The sequence below is a fragment of the Orcinus orca genome, chromosome 19 (assembly GCF_937001465.1).
Source record: "Orcinus orca chromosome 19, mOrcOrc1.1, whole genome shotgun sequence".
In the NCBI taxonomy this organism is placed as follows: domain Eukaryota; kingdom Metazoa; phylum Chordata; class Mammalia; order Artiodactyla; family Delphinidae; genus Orcinus; species Orcinus orca.
Window position 1 is genome coordinate 20,227,920 of NC_064577.1, and position 18,109 is coordinate 20,246,028.

The window sequence follows — 18,109 nt, forward strand, 5'->3', positions numbered from 1 at the left end:
AGCATGGGAGGCCTGCAGCGGTGCCTGTGCACGGTGGCATCTCAGAGTCAGTGTGGACACCCTTGCCAAAGCCATTTACACGGCCCAATACTTTTGTGGAACTGCAGCTGCAGGATCCATGCTCCTCAGCCCCTTTCTGTCACCGTGACTAGTGTTAATCAGTTCCAGGATTTGTGCTCCTGAGTTTCTGCAGGATCAGGACCTCCTGCCACCCTCACCACTCGCTTTCTGTACCTTCTTTCCAGCCAGCAGGTGGTCGTCTTAGGCCACCGCAGTGACCAAGCAGAACCAGTCCTGCTGGAGTGTCCCCCACATATGGGCAGCTGTGGGCCCACAGAGGCCTCGAGCCTGGGCCAGGCCGACGTGGCTGTCTCCTCAGTGCGGGGGGAGGACGAGGGGTCTTGTACCCACAGAGAAGCTTTTTTGAAACTAGACCTACCTTGAGCTGTTCCATTAGCCATTAGCCAGGATTTTATATGTACCCCAGTTTTCTAAGGAGCAGGCATATTTTTTTTTTTTCTTTTGCGGTACGCGGGCCTCTCACCGCTGCGGCCTCTCCCGTTGCTGAGCACAGGCTCTGGACGCGCAGGCTCAGCGGCCATGGCTCACGGGCCCAGCCGCTCCGCGGCATGTGGGATCTTCCCGGACCGGGGCACGAACCCGCGTCCCCTGCATCGGCAGGCGGACTCTCAACCACTGTGCCACCGGGGAAGCCCAGGAGCAGGCACATTTTAAGAGACTAATCTGACAGAATCAAATGCGAGCAGGGTATGGTCTTGACTGGGAGGTGTTTAAACACGGTCCCAGCCGTGGGGACGGGAGACCTGGACCCGTGCCGCCCAGCAACCACGGAGGAGGAACAGACATCTCGGAGCCTCCAGACCCCAAGGCCAGCGGCCAGCTGCGGAGCCGGAGGGGCTCAATCCCAGCAGCTGCAGGGAGCTCCTGTCCACACCCCGGTGATGCCAGACGTCGGGAGATGCCTGCAGATTGGGGCCCCAGTGCGGCGCACCTGGTTGTGGGCGTTGAGCTCCTGGTTCTCGCGCTGGCACTGCCGCAGGGCCTGCCGCTCGGCCTCCAGCGCCTGGGCCAGGTGGGCGTTCTCCAGGCACTTCTGCGAGTACTGCTCAGAGAGGACCTCCAGCTCGCGCTGCACAGACTGCAGCTCCTCCCTGGGGAGAGGGCACTGCTCACTCCTCTGCCCTCGCCCCAGGGCCCAGGCCTCTAAGAAGCTCAGAGTCCCCTTCGCGAAGCCTCAAGGATGCCGAGACCCACACAGCAGAGCGACCGCGAGCAGAGCCCTGCACCTTGTGGTCTCGAGTGGCCATGCAGCTCGGCGGCTCCGTCCCTGTGCTCTTACCAGCAGTCGAAAAGCCCCCACGGGCGGCACTCCTCTCCCAGGGTCAGGAGAGGCCTCACCCACGCACCCCAAAACACGCTCTGTCAGAGAGAGGTCAGACCTGGGACCGTTTCTAGCACTGTGCCAACTCGATCCACGTTCAGAAAACCAAAGCCTCGTGACGTCGTTCTCGGCCACCCTGGACTTGAGAAGGGCTGGTACTGTGGAACCGACACCCCCTCCAGCCGAGGTGAGCTGCTCCCGGCCGCCTGCCCACCCACCTGCTCCCTGACTGCACTGCACGGGAGCCCGGGACAGGAGAGGCCCTGACTCTGTGCGTTGCGGAGCCCCATGAAGGCTGGCTCTGCACGGCCCCTGCAGCAGCCAGTCGAGGCGCTCCGAGTGGTGCGAGTTCCACTGAGGGCAAAACTAAAGAGTGGCCGTGCTGGTGAACGCTCCCCATTCCCTTGCCTCTGCAAAGAGAACTGGCACACACAGGTCTTAAAGATGTAGGGGTCGTGGCCACTTCTGCCACGCACAGCCACAGAGCATCTGTGTCATGCGCTACACCGCGTCCCCTCCCCACGAACTCCTGAAGCAGCAGCAGCTGACGGACAGAAGGAATCTGGGGTAGCCTCTGAGGTCGGCCCTGAAGATCCGACAGTATTTATAAAATCTCCTCTGCCACGTCTTATTCTTTACATTTTAGTAACTGGTTTCTGTCTGACTCAGTAACAGGAGCCCACTTGGGCCATGAGAGCAGTGGTTCGCTGACCCCCAGGTTGGTGCTGGGCCCCTCAGGAAGGAGGCTCTGAGCAGCCTCAGCGCCCACGGGCCTCCACCTGCGCCACCCTGGGGACCCGAGTCTCTGTGGCTCTTACAGGGAAGGTGCCGCCCCGCCCCCGAAGGCCCTCCCTCCGGCCCTGCCCGCAAGGGCCACCTCCGGTGACTCACAGGTACTGCCGCTGCAGGGCATCGATGTCCGCATTGACACTGCTGATCTGGGACCGCTGGCTCTTCTCCAGCTCCCGTTCCATCTCCTCGCGGTGGGCATTCTTCATGGCTTCGATGGCTGTGGACAGGATGTGGCCCTCAGCACCCACGGGCTTGGGAGGTGAGACCGACAGGAAGGCGGGACATCCCCCCACTGCTCATGCCAGCCCATTGGCAGTTGGGCCGGGAGGATTCCCGGGGAACTCCCCCATGAGAGGGATGCAGGTGTGTTTTTTTCTTGATGTTAACAGAAAACCAAACTGATTCAATAAATGTCAATGTTAAATCCAAGTATGAGTTTGTAGGACAAGCAGGCTTTCAGGCTGGGCCTGTTTTCTTAGTGCCGAAATCACAAGCACCGCAGGAGAGTTACATGAACGGAGGGGACACAGGCCAAAGGCCCAGGGCTCAGTCCGGACGCTCTGGGCTCTCACGGACCAAGGGCCGCGGGCAGGGGTGTCCGCTGCCAGAGCAGTGCCAGCAGACGGGCCGATGAGACCAGGGCAGCCCCTCACAAGCACCAAGGGTGCCGGCGGCCACGGAAAGCGGGAGTGCTGGCGCGGGGCTCTCGGGCTCTCAAAGGGCTCCTCTAACAAGCCTTTCCCCCAAGAGAACTGTCCAAGAATTCTCGTGGGTAGCAAGGCTTCAATCTCAGCCGAAAGACGGTGAGGCGGCCAGTCACTGCTCAGAGCTGTGCGATCAGCTCAGGAAGACCCTGCGGCCCGTCCCCGGGGTTAGCGGCTCCCACCTGAGATGGTGGCCGCGGTCTCCTCAGCCAGGAGGCGGTCTTTCTCCTCCCGCAGTTTCTCCAGTTCCCGCTGGTGCTGTCTCTGCAGGTCTTCGATCTTCTTCTGGTGTGTTTCTTCCATGGCTGCAAACCCTCGCTCGCACGTGGCCTGCAAGGTGCACAAGAGGCTTTACGGACTTTTCTTCTGCTATTTACTGAACAGACCTCAGCCCTGCCCTCCAGGCTCCTGGCACAGAGAAGGTGCTCTCTTGAGCTGAGCCCCGCGCCAGCTGTCTGGAGACTCACTCTGCTCCTGCGTGTGTCATGCTCCCAGAGCATTTAGAAAAGGGTGCCTGATTTCTGTGGTTGTTGTGCATCCCATTTCTCTGTAGAAAGAGTTGGTATCGTGGGCAGGAAAAGGCCGCAGTAGAATTTAAAATAGCCAATCCTGGACCTTTATGGACCGACAGGAGGGGGAAGGACAGAGTGAACGGGCAGAGGCTGGCCGTGTCTGGTCTGAGTTTCATGGGCATCAAGCACAGTCATGAACAGTAATGTCTTTGTCAGCCGCAGGGAGGCAAGGCCATCCTGTGAATGACGGGTAGCGGGTAGCCCAGTGCACGGAGCCAGGGGGCCCAGCCCTGCCACTGCCCAACTTGGCCGCCCTCACCGGGTCACTGAACCTCTCAGGCGTCCGAGAAAATTAGGCTAGGATGTACAACTTTTCCTTTTCCTTTGGAAGGAGTACAAAGAGGGGGCACTAATTAACGAGTGCCTCTGCTAACTGTACCGAGACCCACGACGGAAGAGCTGCTCTCCAAACCTGTCTGTGCCTCGCTGCAGCCTGGCTTGGTGTTTGACCTAGACGTGGGTGTGGGGAAGGACACAGGCATGACCCAATAAGAAGGGCTCAGACCACCCCACACCCCCTCACTGCGTAGTAGCCCAGGCCTGGCTTATCAGTTGGTCTCACTGATGGGGTGGGTATGAGGGGTGGTCTGTGCAGCTGTTCTGTGCGTGGAGGCACATTTCTTGTCTAAATCCCTTGGAAGATCTGTTTCAAAGTAGGGATCGCGCCTTTCACTGATCCTTAAAAACTGGAAGAATGTGGCCACGTTAATTCCAAACCCAAGTATCCTGTACTTGCACATGGATCAAGGAAGGGTACCAAGAAATCCAGCCTCCGTGTGGGCACCTCTGTCTCAGCCCCCACGGTGACTGAGAGGCCCTTCTGAGACTCTCCAGTCAGTATTTTTCAAACTCACGGTCAGAGTCTGGACTTCCCTGCGACAGATCTGCTTCGCTGGGGAAGTGGTCTTAAGTGCTGTGCACCACTCACGGGGCGTTTTTCTTCTTGCAGGGGCTCCACCTGGAAGCTGCTGTCTCCTCTCACTGCCCTCACACCCCGGGACACTGGAGGGTCCTAGCGCTGCCCTCTCGCATGCTGTGGTTCAACGTGGACTCTAGGTTAACACATAGCTGCAAGGTCTTAGTTTGATTTGAGGGCTTTAGAATAAGATAAGGGTCAAAATTCTTCCTACAGAAACACTAAGGTGTCTTTAAAGACTGGCTGCTTCCTTGGAGAGTATATGTGTTTAAGAAACAATCTAATTTTTAAGGCAGTAAGTAATCCCTGGGATCAATCAAAGTTCCTCGGCAACCACTGTGCAGAGTCGTGAGAAAGAGCACCAGCCTTCAGCTATCAAAGGAGGGGCCCTCAGGCCAAGACCCCAGTCTCCCTGACCTGGGCAAAAACCTGCACAAGTAACAGCTGTCAGCCGGGCCCCAAGAGAGCGGTCTGGTTGTAATTTCTGCGTGTCTCACAGGGCCCAACAAGAATAGGCACAGGACAGAGGCCGCCGCCCACAGCAGGCAGCATCCAAGCCCCAGCCTGCATCGCCGCCGGGGCAGAGCCTGCCCCCGGTGTCGGCCCAGGGCTTTCCTCCCTCCCGGGTTCGTGCCGATGGGCGTGAGAGCCAGGCTGGGCCTCGTCTGAGTTTCCTGCTGCGCAGACGCGCTGGGTGTTGTGGGAAGCGGCCGGGAAGTTACTTTCAACGCGGCACTGGTATGCGCCGGCCGCACGGGGACTGTGTGGCACTTTCCAACAGCCCTTGAAGCTTCCTCGGGATCCAGAATGGCCTTCAAAAGCTTTGCACTGACTTGGAAACAGCCTGGCAGGCACTAACGGCCCGCCTGCTTGTCGCAGCAGCGCCGGGCTGCCCTCAGGACTGGACGCACTGCCGGCTCACAGCTGGAGGACGGGGCTGGGGACGGAGGGCACGGGAAGAGCCTGGCGTCTACTGGATGCAGCTCAAGGGATGGCGAGAAGCCCGAGAGGACGAAGCCCAGAGCCCAGGCTGCCCTGATGGCTCCACACAGCCCAACGCCCCAGGGCCCGAAACGTCACCTTGATGGGCCAGGGCCTGGGAATCCTGTCTACCAAGGTGGGTGTGAAACGGGGTCGGGGTGTGGTGGGAAGGTCACTTCTCAAAACCCCTGGAGCAAATAAGGCTGTGCTCCCTGTAAGAGCAGCCGTTCCCACCAGACGTCTGTCCCCACAGAACTGGGGCGGGGAGTGGCCCTCAACACCCCACTGCAAACATTCTAGCCTTTGGGAAGCCCAACTCTGCTCTCCTAGGACAGCAGGAAGAAGAGGACCCTCCCCAGGTCCAGGTCTGCACAGCCTGGAGGTGGGGGCAGTGGGGGAGCTTCCCCACCACCCTGCCTCGCCAAGCCCTGCTGGGACCCCACCGCAGCCAGTGGGAGGTCAAGCGGGGAACAGCCCATCAGCTCCTTCTACTGTTCGGTGACTTGGAGCCAAGAACCGTGTCCCAGCTCCGCCTGCACTGGACGCCCCCCGACCGCTCTGCTTCGAAACCTTGAGGCTCTCAAAGTCCCTCTGGCGCTCTTCCCGCAGTGAGGCCGCGCCACCCGCCAGGTCCTTGTGCTCCAGCGCTTCCCGCAGGACGTCCACCTGGGCCTCCAACTCCTGGATGCGCCCCTTCAGCCCCATCATGGAGTCGGCCTCCCCCTCAGCTGGCCGGCTGGAGGACGGGGGTCCGTGGTCTGGTGGGGCGGCAGGGGGCCGCCCCTGGTAGTGGTGCAGGGTCTCCTGCAGGCACCGCAGCGTCTGAGAGTAATGCTCCTGCAGGGCCCGCAGCTCCTCCTCATGGATGGCCTGCAGCTCCCTGATCTTGAGCTGGAACTTGTCCTCCAGGGTCTGCACCTGGTCCACAGGCTGCCTCTCCAAGTCCTGCCTGTCCCCCGCCAAGGCATCCAGCTGGCTCAGGACCCTGCCGCGCGCAGTCTGCGGCGCACCCTCCGCCCGGCTCAGCCGCTCCCCTGTGTAGCTGACCTTCCACTCCTCAAACCACCCTCGTGGGGCAGCCAGGCGCTCACTCTGCCCCTCTTCCAGACGCCTCTGCTGCTGGCCCAGCTGGGCGACCTTGGTCTTGAGCTCCGCGTTCTCCCGTTCAACGATGGCGATCAGCTCCAGGTACTCGCTCTTCTGCTTGCGGAGAAGCCCCTCGTACTCCTCCCTCAGGGCCCCCACAGCGTGCTCGTGCTCCTGACAGGAGGCCCCCCCGCCCGACCAGGACTCCCTGTAGCCCCGGAGCTCCTTTTCATACTCCAGGCGGATCCTGCAGGCTGTGTAACACACCTGAGCCTGAATAATCGCATCTTGAACTAATAAGGAAGAATACTGGCCGAGGCCTCCCAGACAAGCGCTACGGGAGAGATGCCGGGATGCCTGGAGAAGCTTCTGACAGTCTCGCACTGCCTCCACAGAGAGAAGTGAGGTTAAAGTGGCAGAGATCTCTCCCAAGAGACTGGCCTTATCCTTAAGCTGCAGGGCGAGCTCTTCCTGAATAGCAAGCAAGGCCCCAGAGCTCTGGCTGGACAAGGGACAGAGAGCCTGCGAGCCAGCTGGGTCCGGATGACTTGGTACTTCTTCCGGCAGGCTCCCAGTCCAGGACACCTGGACACCATCTCCGGCACCTGCTGGAAGCTGGAGGGTTTCCGAGACCTGCAGCATCACTCTCTCGAAGTCGGGTGTCTGGTAGGCCCCTAGGATCTCCCCCAGCATGCGCTTGTGCTGCTGCAGGGCTGCCTGTGTCCCCTGCAGGGTCTCCTGGATGCTCTGCAGCCTGCGCTGGAGGGACCCCCTCACCGAATGCACGGCAAGGCTGAGCTCCGCCCTGACCCACGTGGCGTCGGCCAGGGCAGCGACCGGGGCTGGCGGGGCGTTTGGCCGCCCACCTCCCGAGGCACTGGCTGCCTCTCCGCCCAGCGTCTCCAGGTGCCGGCTCAGGGACTCGACCTGGCTCCAGAATTCTCCATCCACCAGCACCTTCTTGGCCCAGGCATCCACTGGGGCCCCAGGACAGGCCACGGTACTTTCGGACTCCAGCGGCCACTTTCCGGACTGAGAGATCTCGAGGAGCACGTGCGAGATATCGGAGGTGGTGTTTTTCAGTGAGTCTGCTATCTGGTCTATCAGCGTGGCTTCCAGAGCTATCTGATCAGAAAGGAGCTGGAGCTGCTCCTGGTCGCTCAGCTCCGGCAGGTATGGTGGCTGCCGTGAGGTCGCTTTTTCTTCCTCCGAGAAACCCGCCTCCCCTGTGGGAGGTGGCTGGTGACACAGGGCCTGGATGGCGCCGACCAGCAAGCTTTCCACGCCGGCCAGGAGCCCTGCCCCCGCGTCAGCCGGCAGCGACCGCAGCTGTTCCCGGCAGCTTTCCAGGCAAGCCAGGGCCTGGCTGTTCTTCACCCGGAAGTCACCGAGCTCCTCCACGTGGTTCTCAACCACCTCCGCCCTCGCCTGTCTCTCCTGCTCCAGCTGGGAGGCCAGCGCGGCGACCTGGAGCAGGCTGGCACGGAGCTGCTCGCGCAGCCGCGCCTCGGTGCCAGCCCACTGTTGGTGCAGAGCGAGCAGGGCCTCCTGGCTCTGGCCCTGCTGGCTCTCCAGCTTCACTGTCACATCTTTGAGCTTCTCCTCGGTGACGTAGAGCTTGGTCTCCAGGGAGTGGATGATGGACAGGTAGGTGTCCGAGTCGCTGGTCGCTGGGAGCGAGCTGGGGGTGGCCTCCGACGACATGCTTTCCTCCGAGGGTGAGCGGTCCTGACTGGTGTCAGAGGACGTGCTGCTGGTCCAGGTCCTCTCAGACCCGTCAGGGTGGGTGTACTTTTGGCACTGGATCGTGGAGAACCGGATTCTTTGCCTCTTAAGGCCGGGTGCTCCCTGGTCGGGCTTTGAGGTGCTCTGCAGGTGCCCCTCCCTGTCGGACACTTCCGACCTTGGGGGCACTGGGCTCTTTTCTCTCCTGGGGCTGCTGTCCCTGTGCTCCTCCCCCAGGGCAGCCCCCGGAGGTGAGCTGGCAGCCTGGAGCTGTGGGCCCGAACGCGCGACGCCGTCCTCCTCCTCGGCTTCTTCCAAGAAGCTCCGTGGCTCCTCGGCGTCCTCTGAGGACTCCTTTGCCTGGAGCTTCACTTCTGTTTCCTCTAAGCTGCTCCCCAAGACAGTCATCTTAACCAGCACATCCTGGAGATCCCGCTCTTTCCTCGCCAGCGCCTTCTCGTGCGTGTCCTGGATGCACCTCAGCTCCTCCTCCTTCTCCCGGAGCCGCGTGTGCGCGCCCTGGAGCTGGCTGGCCACCCTCCTGTAGGAGCGCTCCAGGCTTTGGTAGTCAGCCTCCCTCCCCTTCAGCTTCTCCTCAAGCGCAGCCACGTCCCCGTCGGACAAGGCGACACGGCCCATCAGCTCTTGGAAGCGCTGTCGGATCAGGTCCCGCTCGTCTCGGAGGCTCTGGACGTGCTCGGCCAGCTTCTGGATGCTGGCCTCCTTCATCTCCAGCTGCTCCTCCAGCCGGTGCACCACCTCACTGCCCTCGGACTTGGCACTCAGCTTCTCCTTCTGCAGGACCTCCATCTGCTGCTCGTGGTCCTGGAGCCGGTCCTCGAAGGCGCTGGCCCTGTCCTCTGCCTCCTTCAGGCTCTGCAGAAGCTCCTGCTTCTCCCGCTCACAGCTCCCCAGCAGCAGCTCGTAGTTCCTCTGCAGCTTCTCCTCCATCAGCCTCTGGGCCCGCTCGCTGGCGCTGAGCTGCTGGCTGAGGTCGGCGATGCGCTCCTGCAGCCTCTGCACCTCCTTCTGCCGGTCCCGCTGCAGCGCCTGTTGCCTCTCCAGGTCCCGCAGCTCCTGCGTCCTCCCCAGCAGCAGGGCCTCCGCGCTCTGGAGCTTCCGCTCGCTGGCGCGCAGCTGGGCGTTGAGCGCGGCTTCGCTGTGCTGCCGCTCCTCCAGCTGCTCGCGGACCTTGTCCTTCTCCAGCTTCAGCTCGCCCTGGAGCTTGGCCAGTGCCTGCTCCTTGATGGTGAGCTCGGCCGCGGCATTGCCAAGCCGCGCCTGGAGGCTCCGGATCTCGGCCTCGTGGTGCCGGATCGCGTCCTTGGCCTCCCCGTAGCTGCGCTTCAGGGCCTGGATCTGCCGCGTGATGAGCTCCTGGCGCTGGCACTGGGCCTCCAGCTCGCCGTGCAGATCCTGGTTGACTCTGTGGAGCCTCTGCCAGGCGCCGGACGGGGAGGTGGCCACTTCAGTCTTAAAAAAACCGATGAAATACGGGTTAGTAACACTCGGCCTCGCAGTTCTGAGTGTCACACCTCTGGCCAGGGTCAACCACAGAAAGGCTCCTTGGTGGGTCTGCCTTTTATCCTCTGCACAATTTTATTTTCATTTAAAAAAAAGAAAAACACCTAACAAATCGTCTCAGTTTTTTTTTTTTTTTTTTTGGTAAGTAGCTGCTTCCAGGTAAACAGAAAACATGGACATTAACATTCAAAACAGCTCTAACCGAACAGCTTCTAGGAGAAATAAACCAAACAAAACTGAATAATGGAGCACACTGATAAGCAAAACGAAGACTGAGGGACGAGAGACTCCAGCAAGAGGGACGGGCAGGAGCAGAGCAAAGCATCCGTTTGTTTGTTTTGCAAAACAAAAGGCACACAGCTCCAGACCACAAACCCCACCAAAGCGCAGGACCGGTGACGACGCCACTTCCTTCTGGGACAGGGGAGAAGGAAGGGAGGCACCGCTGGCGGATGTCAGCGAGGTGACATCCGAAACATTTTCCTGTGAGAGGTGGAGCCCGTCCTCTACAGTAACAGGAAGAACTAATCTCTACCTGCAAGAAGACAAAACGAAGGGGAAAACGCAAACCATGGAGTGAAATATGAGAGTTAACAAAACAAACAAACCTTTGTGGCATATTCAAAATAAGAAAGTGAAGCATGCAGAAAATAAAACACAATTGAAACAAAACTCCCCAAACTAAAAGGCATGCAGAACAGACAGAACTAACTAACGCAGGAAAAAAGAAGAACGTGAAAGGAGTGAGAACAGCTCAGCCTAAGAACTGGCCTGCCTGTGGCTCCCTCCAGGTGTGCTGGTGGGGAAGCCACAGATGTGACACTCAGTTACGGTAAGTTAGACACTCCACGTCCACACCCTGCCAGCTCCTCCCGGCCATCGGCGCGGAGCCCACCCCCAGCTGCAGATCCTTCTCACCCTTAACCCCAAAGCCCCTTGCTCATTCAGACTTTTGATTATAAGAATTGTCAAAGCACATAGGGAGGTTAAAAGTAAACTGTCCTTTGACCTGGCGGGGAGGTGTCAGCGTGTCAGCTGACGGATGGGCTTCAGTGCGGGCTCATGCAATCGTCCAGGTCAGACACAGGACAGGGTAGTAATGTTCGAACTCTGCTGCCAGGATTTTTACCTCCTGGTGTGAAATGAGTGCGTGTAGGATGGCGGCCCAAACCAGGGTTTAAAAAGATGCTTCCCAAACCTGCGAGGTCTGCACAAATGACTCAGAAAGCCCCGGAGTGAGACATGCAGGAAAGAGGGGTGCCCCCCATCACCAGGTTCCAGTACCTCAGAGTCTGAACTGGGCATGGCGACAACTATGGTTGAAGGGCTAAGGAGGAGGGTCCAGGGGACACGGGGTGCCCAGGGCCATGGCCAAAGCTTAGGGGGAAAGGAAGGCAGAAGAAACGTGCCACAAAAAGGGCATGGAGAGAGGTAGGAGGGCAGACTCCGCCCAGAAGATCCACTCGGACCAAGGAAGCTAGTGTGCTGCAGTCTGGAAATGCTGATGCAAAAACTTATCACAGAGATTCTGGGTCCTTGAGAGTCTGAAGAGCCCTCGGGGCCGAAGTCTAGGTCTACACAGGCAAGGAGGCTGATGCTGCAGGGGAGGGGCGCCGCGGGTTCTGGTCAGTGCAGGACCCTGACTTGAACGCTGTGCCTTCAGCCTTGGCCAAGAGCTCGAGTTCTCCGTCCCATCGCCCTGTCTTGCTTTCCCCCCGGCACTCATCTGTGAATCACCTCTCCCCACTGCACATTGGCTGAAGGGGCAGGAGAGTGTTGTTTTATACCCCAGAACTAGAGCAGGGCCTGAAACGCTGCGGAAGAGTTGGCTCACGTCGGCCTGCTCCATCCAGGTGACCTCCTGCCTGACAAGATGCCTGTGGCATGCCCGCTGCTGCGTGGGGGTGGCGGGGGGCGGCACTCTGGCACAGAGGCCTCTGCAGGAAGACGCTAGGTTTGGACTCTCAGCTCAGGACTCAGGCTGCTGCCCTCCCTCCCCTCCACACCACTGGGCAGGCTGGCTCAGGGCTGGGCGGCCATGTTTCCCCCTCAAACTTCAGCCTAGGCGGAAAGTAAGAAATGGGCCCCTAGGCTAGTGGTAACAGTCCCAGGCTGCCCTGTAGGTGTGGTACAGACACGGTCAGGGGCAGGAAACCAGTTCTAGCTCTGCCATGGGCTTGGCCATAAAAGGAGGCATGTGGCTGTTACTCAAGTTCTTAAATTTGTAAAATGGGACTAATGCTGCCACTGTGAAAAGAGTCAGAAACAACATGCAAACGTGATGTTGGTAATAAGTACATATTGGACCCTGGAAGCCAAAGAGAGAGGCTGCCGCTGAAAGCACCTACGTAACCCTCCGACGCAGAGGGCTCAGGCAGACCCTCCACTTGTTGCACAAGGAGGAGGCCCAGGCAGCCCACTGCCCAGGGAGCCCGCTCCAGTGGCGCAGAAGTCCAGAGGCCTGGCACTCGGCTTTGCACGTTCCTAGCCTGCCTGGGTCCTGCACACTGAAGCCCGAGGGCGCCTGGAGGGCCGTGGCGGCCCCGCAGCCCTACCTGCAGCACATAGCCCTCCCGGGCGCTCTGCTCCCGGCCCAGAGCCACCCTCAGCTGGTCCTGCAGCAGCCGGTTCTGCTCTAGAAGGTCTGAGGCCTCCTTCTGGCTCTGCTCCAACTGTTGGCAAAAAGACACACGTTTTTAAGCAAAGTGGCGGTAACAGGAGCAGCAGCACGGCACGGGCGCTCGGTGGCGTGCCCAGTTCCAGCTGGCTGGAGCTCAGTGGCGCCTCCGAGGGCCTTGCAGGCGGCCACACCTGGGTGGATGTGCTCGTCGGGTCTTCACCCAAGGTTCCAGCTCAAGCTGTGAATCAACCTGGGCAGCCACGCAAGCTCCACACCTGCTTGAGGATCCACCAGGTGCAGACCCACCAGGAAATGAGGACTTCGTGCCCCTGTCAGAGGGAAGACTGCCCACTGGGGCCTTTGGGTGTCCTCAGCGTGGCCAAGCACGCCCGTGCTGCCCCAGGGCAGGCCTCACGCCAGGCTCGACCTTGGCTTCTGGGGAAACCCTGTTTGACCAGTTGGGTACAATGGATTTCATATAAAATTCTTTTTGTGAGAAGAGGTCCTCAAGAATTGAGCTGCTTCACACTCTTGCTGTCACTGGCTGTGAATCCAGCCGTCACCCATCTGCCCCCTTCTGGAACCTTACCTACGTGCCCTCAGCTGCTGGGCCGTGGCAAGCAGGGAGCTGGGTGTGCAGCAGACTGTGCTGACCGGCACGCGGACCTTGGTTTTCAGACCTTGCTGTCTGAAACAAACTCAGGGTCCAGTGTGTGGCCTGTTGACTTGCAGGCTCATTTTGGCTGTTTAGAGCAACGTGAGTTTGAACTGTTACTCTTCCACATCTTGCCTCTATTACTGTATTAACAGGCGTAGAAAATGGAAAAAACTGGGAAAAAATCCAAGTGTTGATGCTAGTGATAAACGTCAGCCTCGTGAATCTAACCAAATAAGAGGATGAGAAGTGGGCAGGCCAGCGGCCAAGCTGTGATTTCGTCAGCCACCCAGGTCAAGCGCACACGTGAATCGCATCCTTGAGGACTCCTGAGAGGCAGGTGGAACTCCACCTCCTTGGCCGTGGCACCTCTGCTCAGACTCACAAACCCACGGCCCAGCTTCTGCAGATTTGACTTCTGGGCGCTTCCTCATGAAGGGAAATGTCACGTTACCAAGTGCAGGGACCGCTCACCCACCTCTGCATCCGGAGGAGGCTCGTGCCAGGCCCCCCAGCAGGCCCGTCCTGCCCCCAATACCTAGAATCAGACCCGCCTCCTGCTGCCTGCCCCGCACCCATCAGGTCTCACTGAGGGTCGCAGGGCTGCCCAGTGCAGACAGAAAGCTAACTCTGTTCACATGTCTCTTCTGCCCCCAGCCTCTAGTGCGTGGCGGAAGCAGGGCAGACGGGGCCCCACCTGGCCTGCAGCCCACCCGCCTCATCTCTGGCACCTCTGGCTCTCAGTGTCAGCGCCACTCCTCCGGTCTCCAGAAGGGCCCGGTGCCCTCCCTGCCACCCCCCACCCCAGCATGCCTCAGGCCTGCACTGCGCTCGGCGGGGAGGCGGGGGGGCTGTCGCGTGTCTGTCTGCCTGAGGGCCTGCAAGCTCCTGGGGCGGGTTAGGCACAGCGGGTGCCGGGGAAGGTGGCTGCACGGAGCTGCCCTGCCCATGCCGCCCGGCCATTACCTCCTTCTCCAGCACAGAGGTCAGCTCGGGCGTGGACAGTCGGTCGCTTCCATCCTCAGAGGACAAGTGCAGGGGGGCAATGGGCACTTGTTTCTCCTCCCGGAGAGGGGTGGTCTCCACCTGATGCCACCGCTGCTCGATCTCCACGTGCACGTTCTGGGTCCTGAGGTCGGCGGTCGCGGGCGGCCCCGGGCCCCGGTCGACCTCCATGCGCAGGGCTGTGTCGTCGATGCTGGGCCCGTCAGCCACGTCCACCGCCCCAAAGCGCTTGCGCCGTTCCTCCCGCCGCCGCGCACGCTCCCTCTCCAGCTCGCCGGGCTCCGCCTCGGGCCGTGTGGTGGCAGGCCCCGGGGCGCCGGCTCTCTGCTGGGCCAGGGCCTGCTGGATGGGGCGGAACTCAGCCCAGTCGAAGGTCTTGGAGCGGCCCTCCCGCCTGCGCTCACGGGCCCGGCTCCGCTTCTGCTCGGGGTCTGGCTCCCCGGGCTCCCCGTCCTGCTTCTCCCGCAGCCTCGTCTCCGAGGGGGAGCTGCTCCGGTCTTTGCCCTGCGGCAGCGAGCTGGGGCGGGGGAGACAGTTGGTCAGGCGGGGCTCCCGGCGACAGGGCCCAGCTCCCTGCTGTCACCACATGCCTTTTTCTACGCGGCTGTGGCTCCCACAAGGAAGGGGGAGACTCTGCCTTGACTCACTGACACGTCTGTGGAGGGAACCCCAAGTGGCACTGAGTGGTGACAGCAGAAAAGGAGCCGCAGACAACAGCCCAGAGGTCTCCCGCAGGATGATAATGGGGGGGCCGCGAGCCCCTTCAGGCTGCGCCGGGCACGGCCACACCCACACAAGGCCACGTGGGAGGTAGACCCCACGGCACGCAGGCACTGGGCCGGCGGTGACGGAACAAGCGAGACCAACAACCGCTTCCCTCGAAAGGCTCATGGGTTTTTAAAAAGCAGGTAAGTAACACGGTCAGGTCTGTGTTTTAAAAAACCACTCTGGGTGGCTGGCGTGACAGACGTATCAGAGTGATGGCCCTGGGACCACCTGTGGGCCAGTGAGCTCGATGGCCCAGGTGGCACCCACGAGCCGGCACCAGGCAGGGGCTCACTGAACAGGACTTGAGAGGACTTGGTGGCCCACCCGGGGCAGAGGTGAGCAGGAAGCAGGACACTCGAGGGCACCTCTGCCTGCCCAGCAGCTGGATGCGCCTCCCCCACCTGCCCCACAGCGGAGGTCCCCGGGCAGGGTGCTGTAGGGCACTGGTTGTGGCCGTCCGAGGCAGAGGTCTCCGGGCTCCAAGGACAAGAGCCTGCGACCCTGGCCTGAGCTGACTGGCCTCTGGTCCCCCCCAAGCCCTCAAAACAGGGTGGGAAGACCCCCAGCGCGGCGAGGGCTGGGCCTTGGGGACTCCAGGGAGCATCTGTGTTTGAAAGGTGGCCAAAGAGAAGGGAGCCTGCAGAAGAAGCATCCTCCCTGTCCCGGGAGGTGGCCCTGGGAGCTTCCAAGTCAAGACCACACGCTTGCACACAGTTTCTCCAGCACGGACCTTTTCAACAATGCCACTGAACTGAGAGCTGGCCCAGGCCTCGGACTGCATAAGCCATTAGGATGACACAACAAGCCGGACCCGCCACTATCCGCAGGAGAAGAAGCCCCTGCGACTCCCCACCAGACTTGGGGGGGCCGCGGTGTGCAGCTCAAACCCACACTTCTGACATCTGTACCTGTTTCCAATAACTTTCCCGGGACATGGCCTTGCTGCACTAAAAAAATCCATCTTTTCTCAAAGTATAAAAGCCCACACGGAACAAACTGGGTGAGGCAAGCACCCCGGCTGTGAGGCGGCTGACCCTGGAGTGCACTGCTCATCAGGAGGACACTGCTGTCCCCATGGGCTGTGGCCCCAACACGGAGGGGAGGCGCCTCTCCCAAGCCATGTGTCGCCTGAGCGCGTTCTTCCTGCCCTTTCTGAGGCCAGAGCCACACACCTGCGACATCCCAAGGCTAACGAACCCCAGCCGGGCCCCGACCCACTGCACGCAGCCTCCTCAAAGTACCCGGAAAGAGCTTTGGTCTCTGCTCCTGGTCGTAGAGACTCGGGAACAACCAGGTATTCTGTTCGTGCAATAAATGAAGGAATGAACAAACAATCGAACAGACAACACAGGACGGAAGGACTAGAGAGAAGAGTCCTCCATTTAGGGTCCCTTCCTGCCTTCTTGTTCAAAGAGGTGCAGGTCACTAGCAAGGAGGCCAGAACTTGACCAAGGTGTGAGGCCGCCCTAGGCCAAGGAGCGCTCCGTGGGCACCAGGGTCGCCCCCTGGGCGCAACCTCCAACGCAAGAGAGTCACTCAAGAAGCATTTAAACGACCGGACCGAAAACCGCAAGCAAGAGGCTCTCAGAACCGGCGAAGGCGCCGAAGCCGTGAGGGTCAGGGCAGCAGAGTTCTCGACATCACAGCACCAGCCACACCCAGGGAGCTTCTCTGCTTTTTGCAAAATGAAAACTTCAGGTTTCTAACCATCAGGGCAGGAGGAGGAAGGTGTGGGGCGAATCACGAGGTTTATGAAGCATGGATGTTGACACGGGGAACCGTTTCCCAGCTTTGGCCTCCAGCACCAAGAGATGCAAAGAGAGCTTTGTCACAGCTGCACGGAAATCCAGCAGATTCAGGAGTGAGGCAGAAGGATCAAGAAAAGGAAACGCTAAGGTGGCCTGTGAATGCGGCAACGGAGCCGCCCTCACCCAGCCGTGGCTCAGTGCCCGGGCCCTGGGGAGCTTCTCCCGCGGCCAGGCCTGAGGGGCAAGGGTAACCTCCCAGGAGGCCAAGTGGAGAGTGAGTGGGCGGCGGACTGAAGGCCGGGGGGCAGGCTGTGCTGGGCCCCTCGGGCACCCTCCCGGCTCACCTGGTCACGTCGGGGGCAGAGATCGGGTGGACGTGCTTCATGATGGTCTGGATCCAATTCCGCCGGATTCCAGACGTCATAGCAGAGAGGGTGAAGGCGCCCTCCTTTGTCTACACAGAAGACGAGGAGTTAGCAGTGACTGGCACCTCCCCACCCCTGAAGAAGGCCCCGCAGGGAGGCTGGCGGCCAGGTGGCCGTCCCAGGAGTGCGGTATGTGCCTCACTCAGGATGAACAGAGCTGGAGGGCAAAGGAGAGAGCAAAGCCGCGAACACTGTCATGGCTGTGGCTAACCCGGGCGTCCCCTCCCCATGGGACCCAGCAGGTCTTTACTTTTACTGACACTCCCTGCTCTTTAAGGAGCTCGCAGACTGGAAGGAAGGAGAACGTGCGTGCGGGGAGCAGCGGGAAGGGGCCAGGGCATGGCAGGGCTAGGGAGGGTGGGCGAGTGGACGGGGAAGGGGTGCATGACCTAGGTGGAGGGAGTGGGCCTGGGGCGTGCAACCACGCACAACAGGCTCACAGGGTGACCGGGGACAGGAGTGGCAGGCACGAGGCTCAGTGGTGGCTGGGGCCCGATGGGGCTGTGTCTGTTGGGCTGAGGAGGGGCAGGGAGACCTGCTGGGCGGCCGGGCTGGTTGTTCAGGTGATGAGAGGGACTTCAGAGAGGTGGAGGAGGTGGCATGCACAGTGCAGCACTGACAGGCTTGTGGGGGGGGGCACCTCAAGGACAATCCCTGGACCCCCACACACACACTTGGGTGAGTTGGTGGGATGCCAATCAAGATGAAGGACATCACAGGAGGGGGCGGCATGGGCAGTGGGTGATGAGTGGCCTGGAGACACAGTCCCTGTGGCCCTGAGCGGCCCACGCGGCTCCAGCAAAGCTGAGGAGGGGTGGGGATGCGGGTGAGGATGTGGTGGTGGCTGCACAGAGTCCACTCCCCTGCCTCTGAGCCCATGGGCTCCTGTCTTACAGAAGTGAGGGAATCAGAACTCTTCAAGCTGCTCAGGCTACTCATAAATGGACCCACGAGACGTCAGCAAAACAGCTGATGGGAAGACACTGTTAGCAAGATGGGTTCAGGACAGGAGCTGGCATGGCCAGGGGCCAAAACTAAGAGAGCATCAGGGCACTGCAGAGCACAGCACAGCACGGGGTGACCTCGGCCCACCCCAGACCCCACCTGACGCCCCATCTAGACCACAGCCCACCACCCACATCCACTCCTCTCTCCCTCCGGTTCCCCCCAAAGCAGGCCAACCGGG

General features: G+C 60.7%; 1 protein-coding gene across 16 annotated transcripts in view; it reads right to left on the reverse strand.

The window, feature by feature from the left end:
- Positions 1-18,109, reverse strand: part of MPRIP (myosin phosphatase Rho interacting protein) — a 129,542-nt gene that overhangs the window by 7,052 nt on the left and 104,381 nt on the right. For 14 of the 16 annotated variants that reach the window (XM_049702117.1, XM_049702118.1, XM_049702120.1 and 11 more), the window contains 7 exons: positions 16,843-16,952; positions 13,944-14,499; positions 12,258-12,374; positions 5,938-9,651; positions 3,081-3,228; positions 2,294-2,411; positions 1,013-1,172 (listed from right to left, as the gene is read on the reverse strand). In XM_049702117.1, coding sequence (XP_049558074.1) covers positions 1,013-1,172; positions 2,294-2,411; positions 3,081-3,228; positions 5,938-9,651; positions 12,258-12,374; positions 13,944-14,499; positions 16,843-16,952 — 4,923 coding nt within the window. The remainder of the gene's footprint in view (positions 1-1,012; positions 1,173-2,293; positions 2,412-3,080; positions 3,229-5,937; positions 9,652-12,257; positions 12,375-13,943; positions 14,500-16,842; positions 16,953-18,109) is intronic. The other 2 variants (XM_004266766.4, XM_004266765.4) reach the window with 1 other exon arrangement.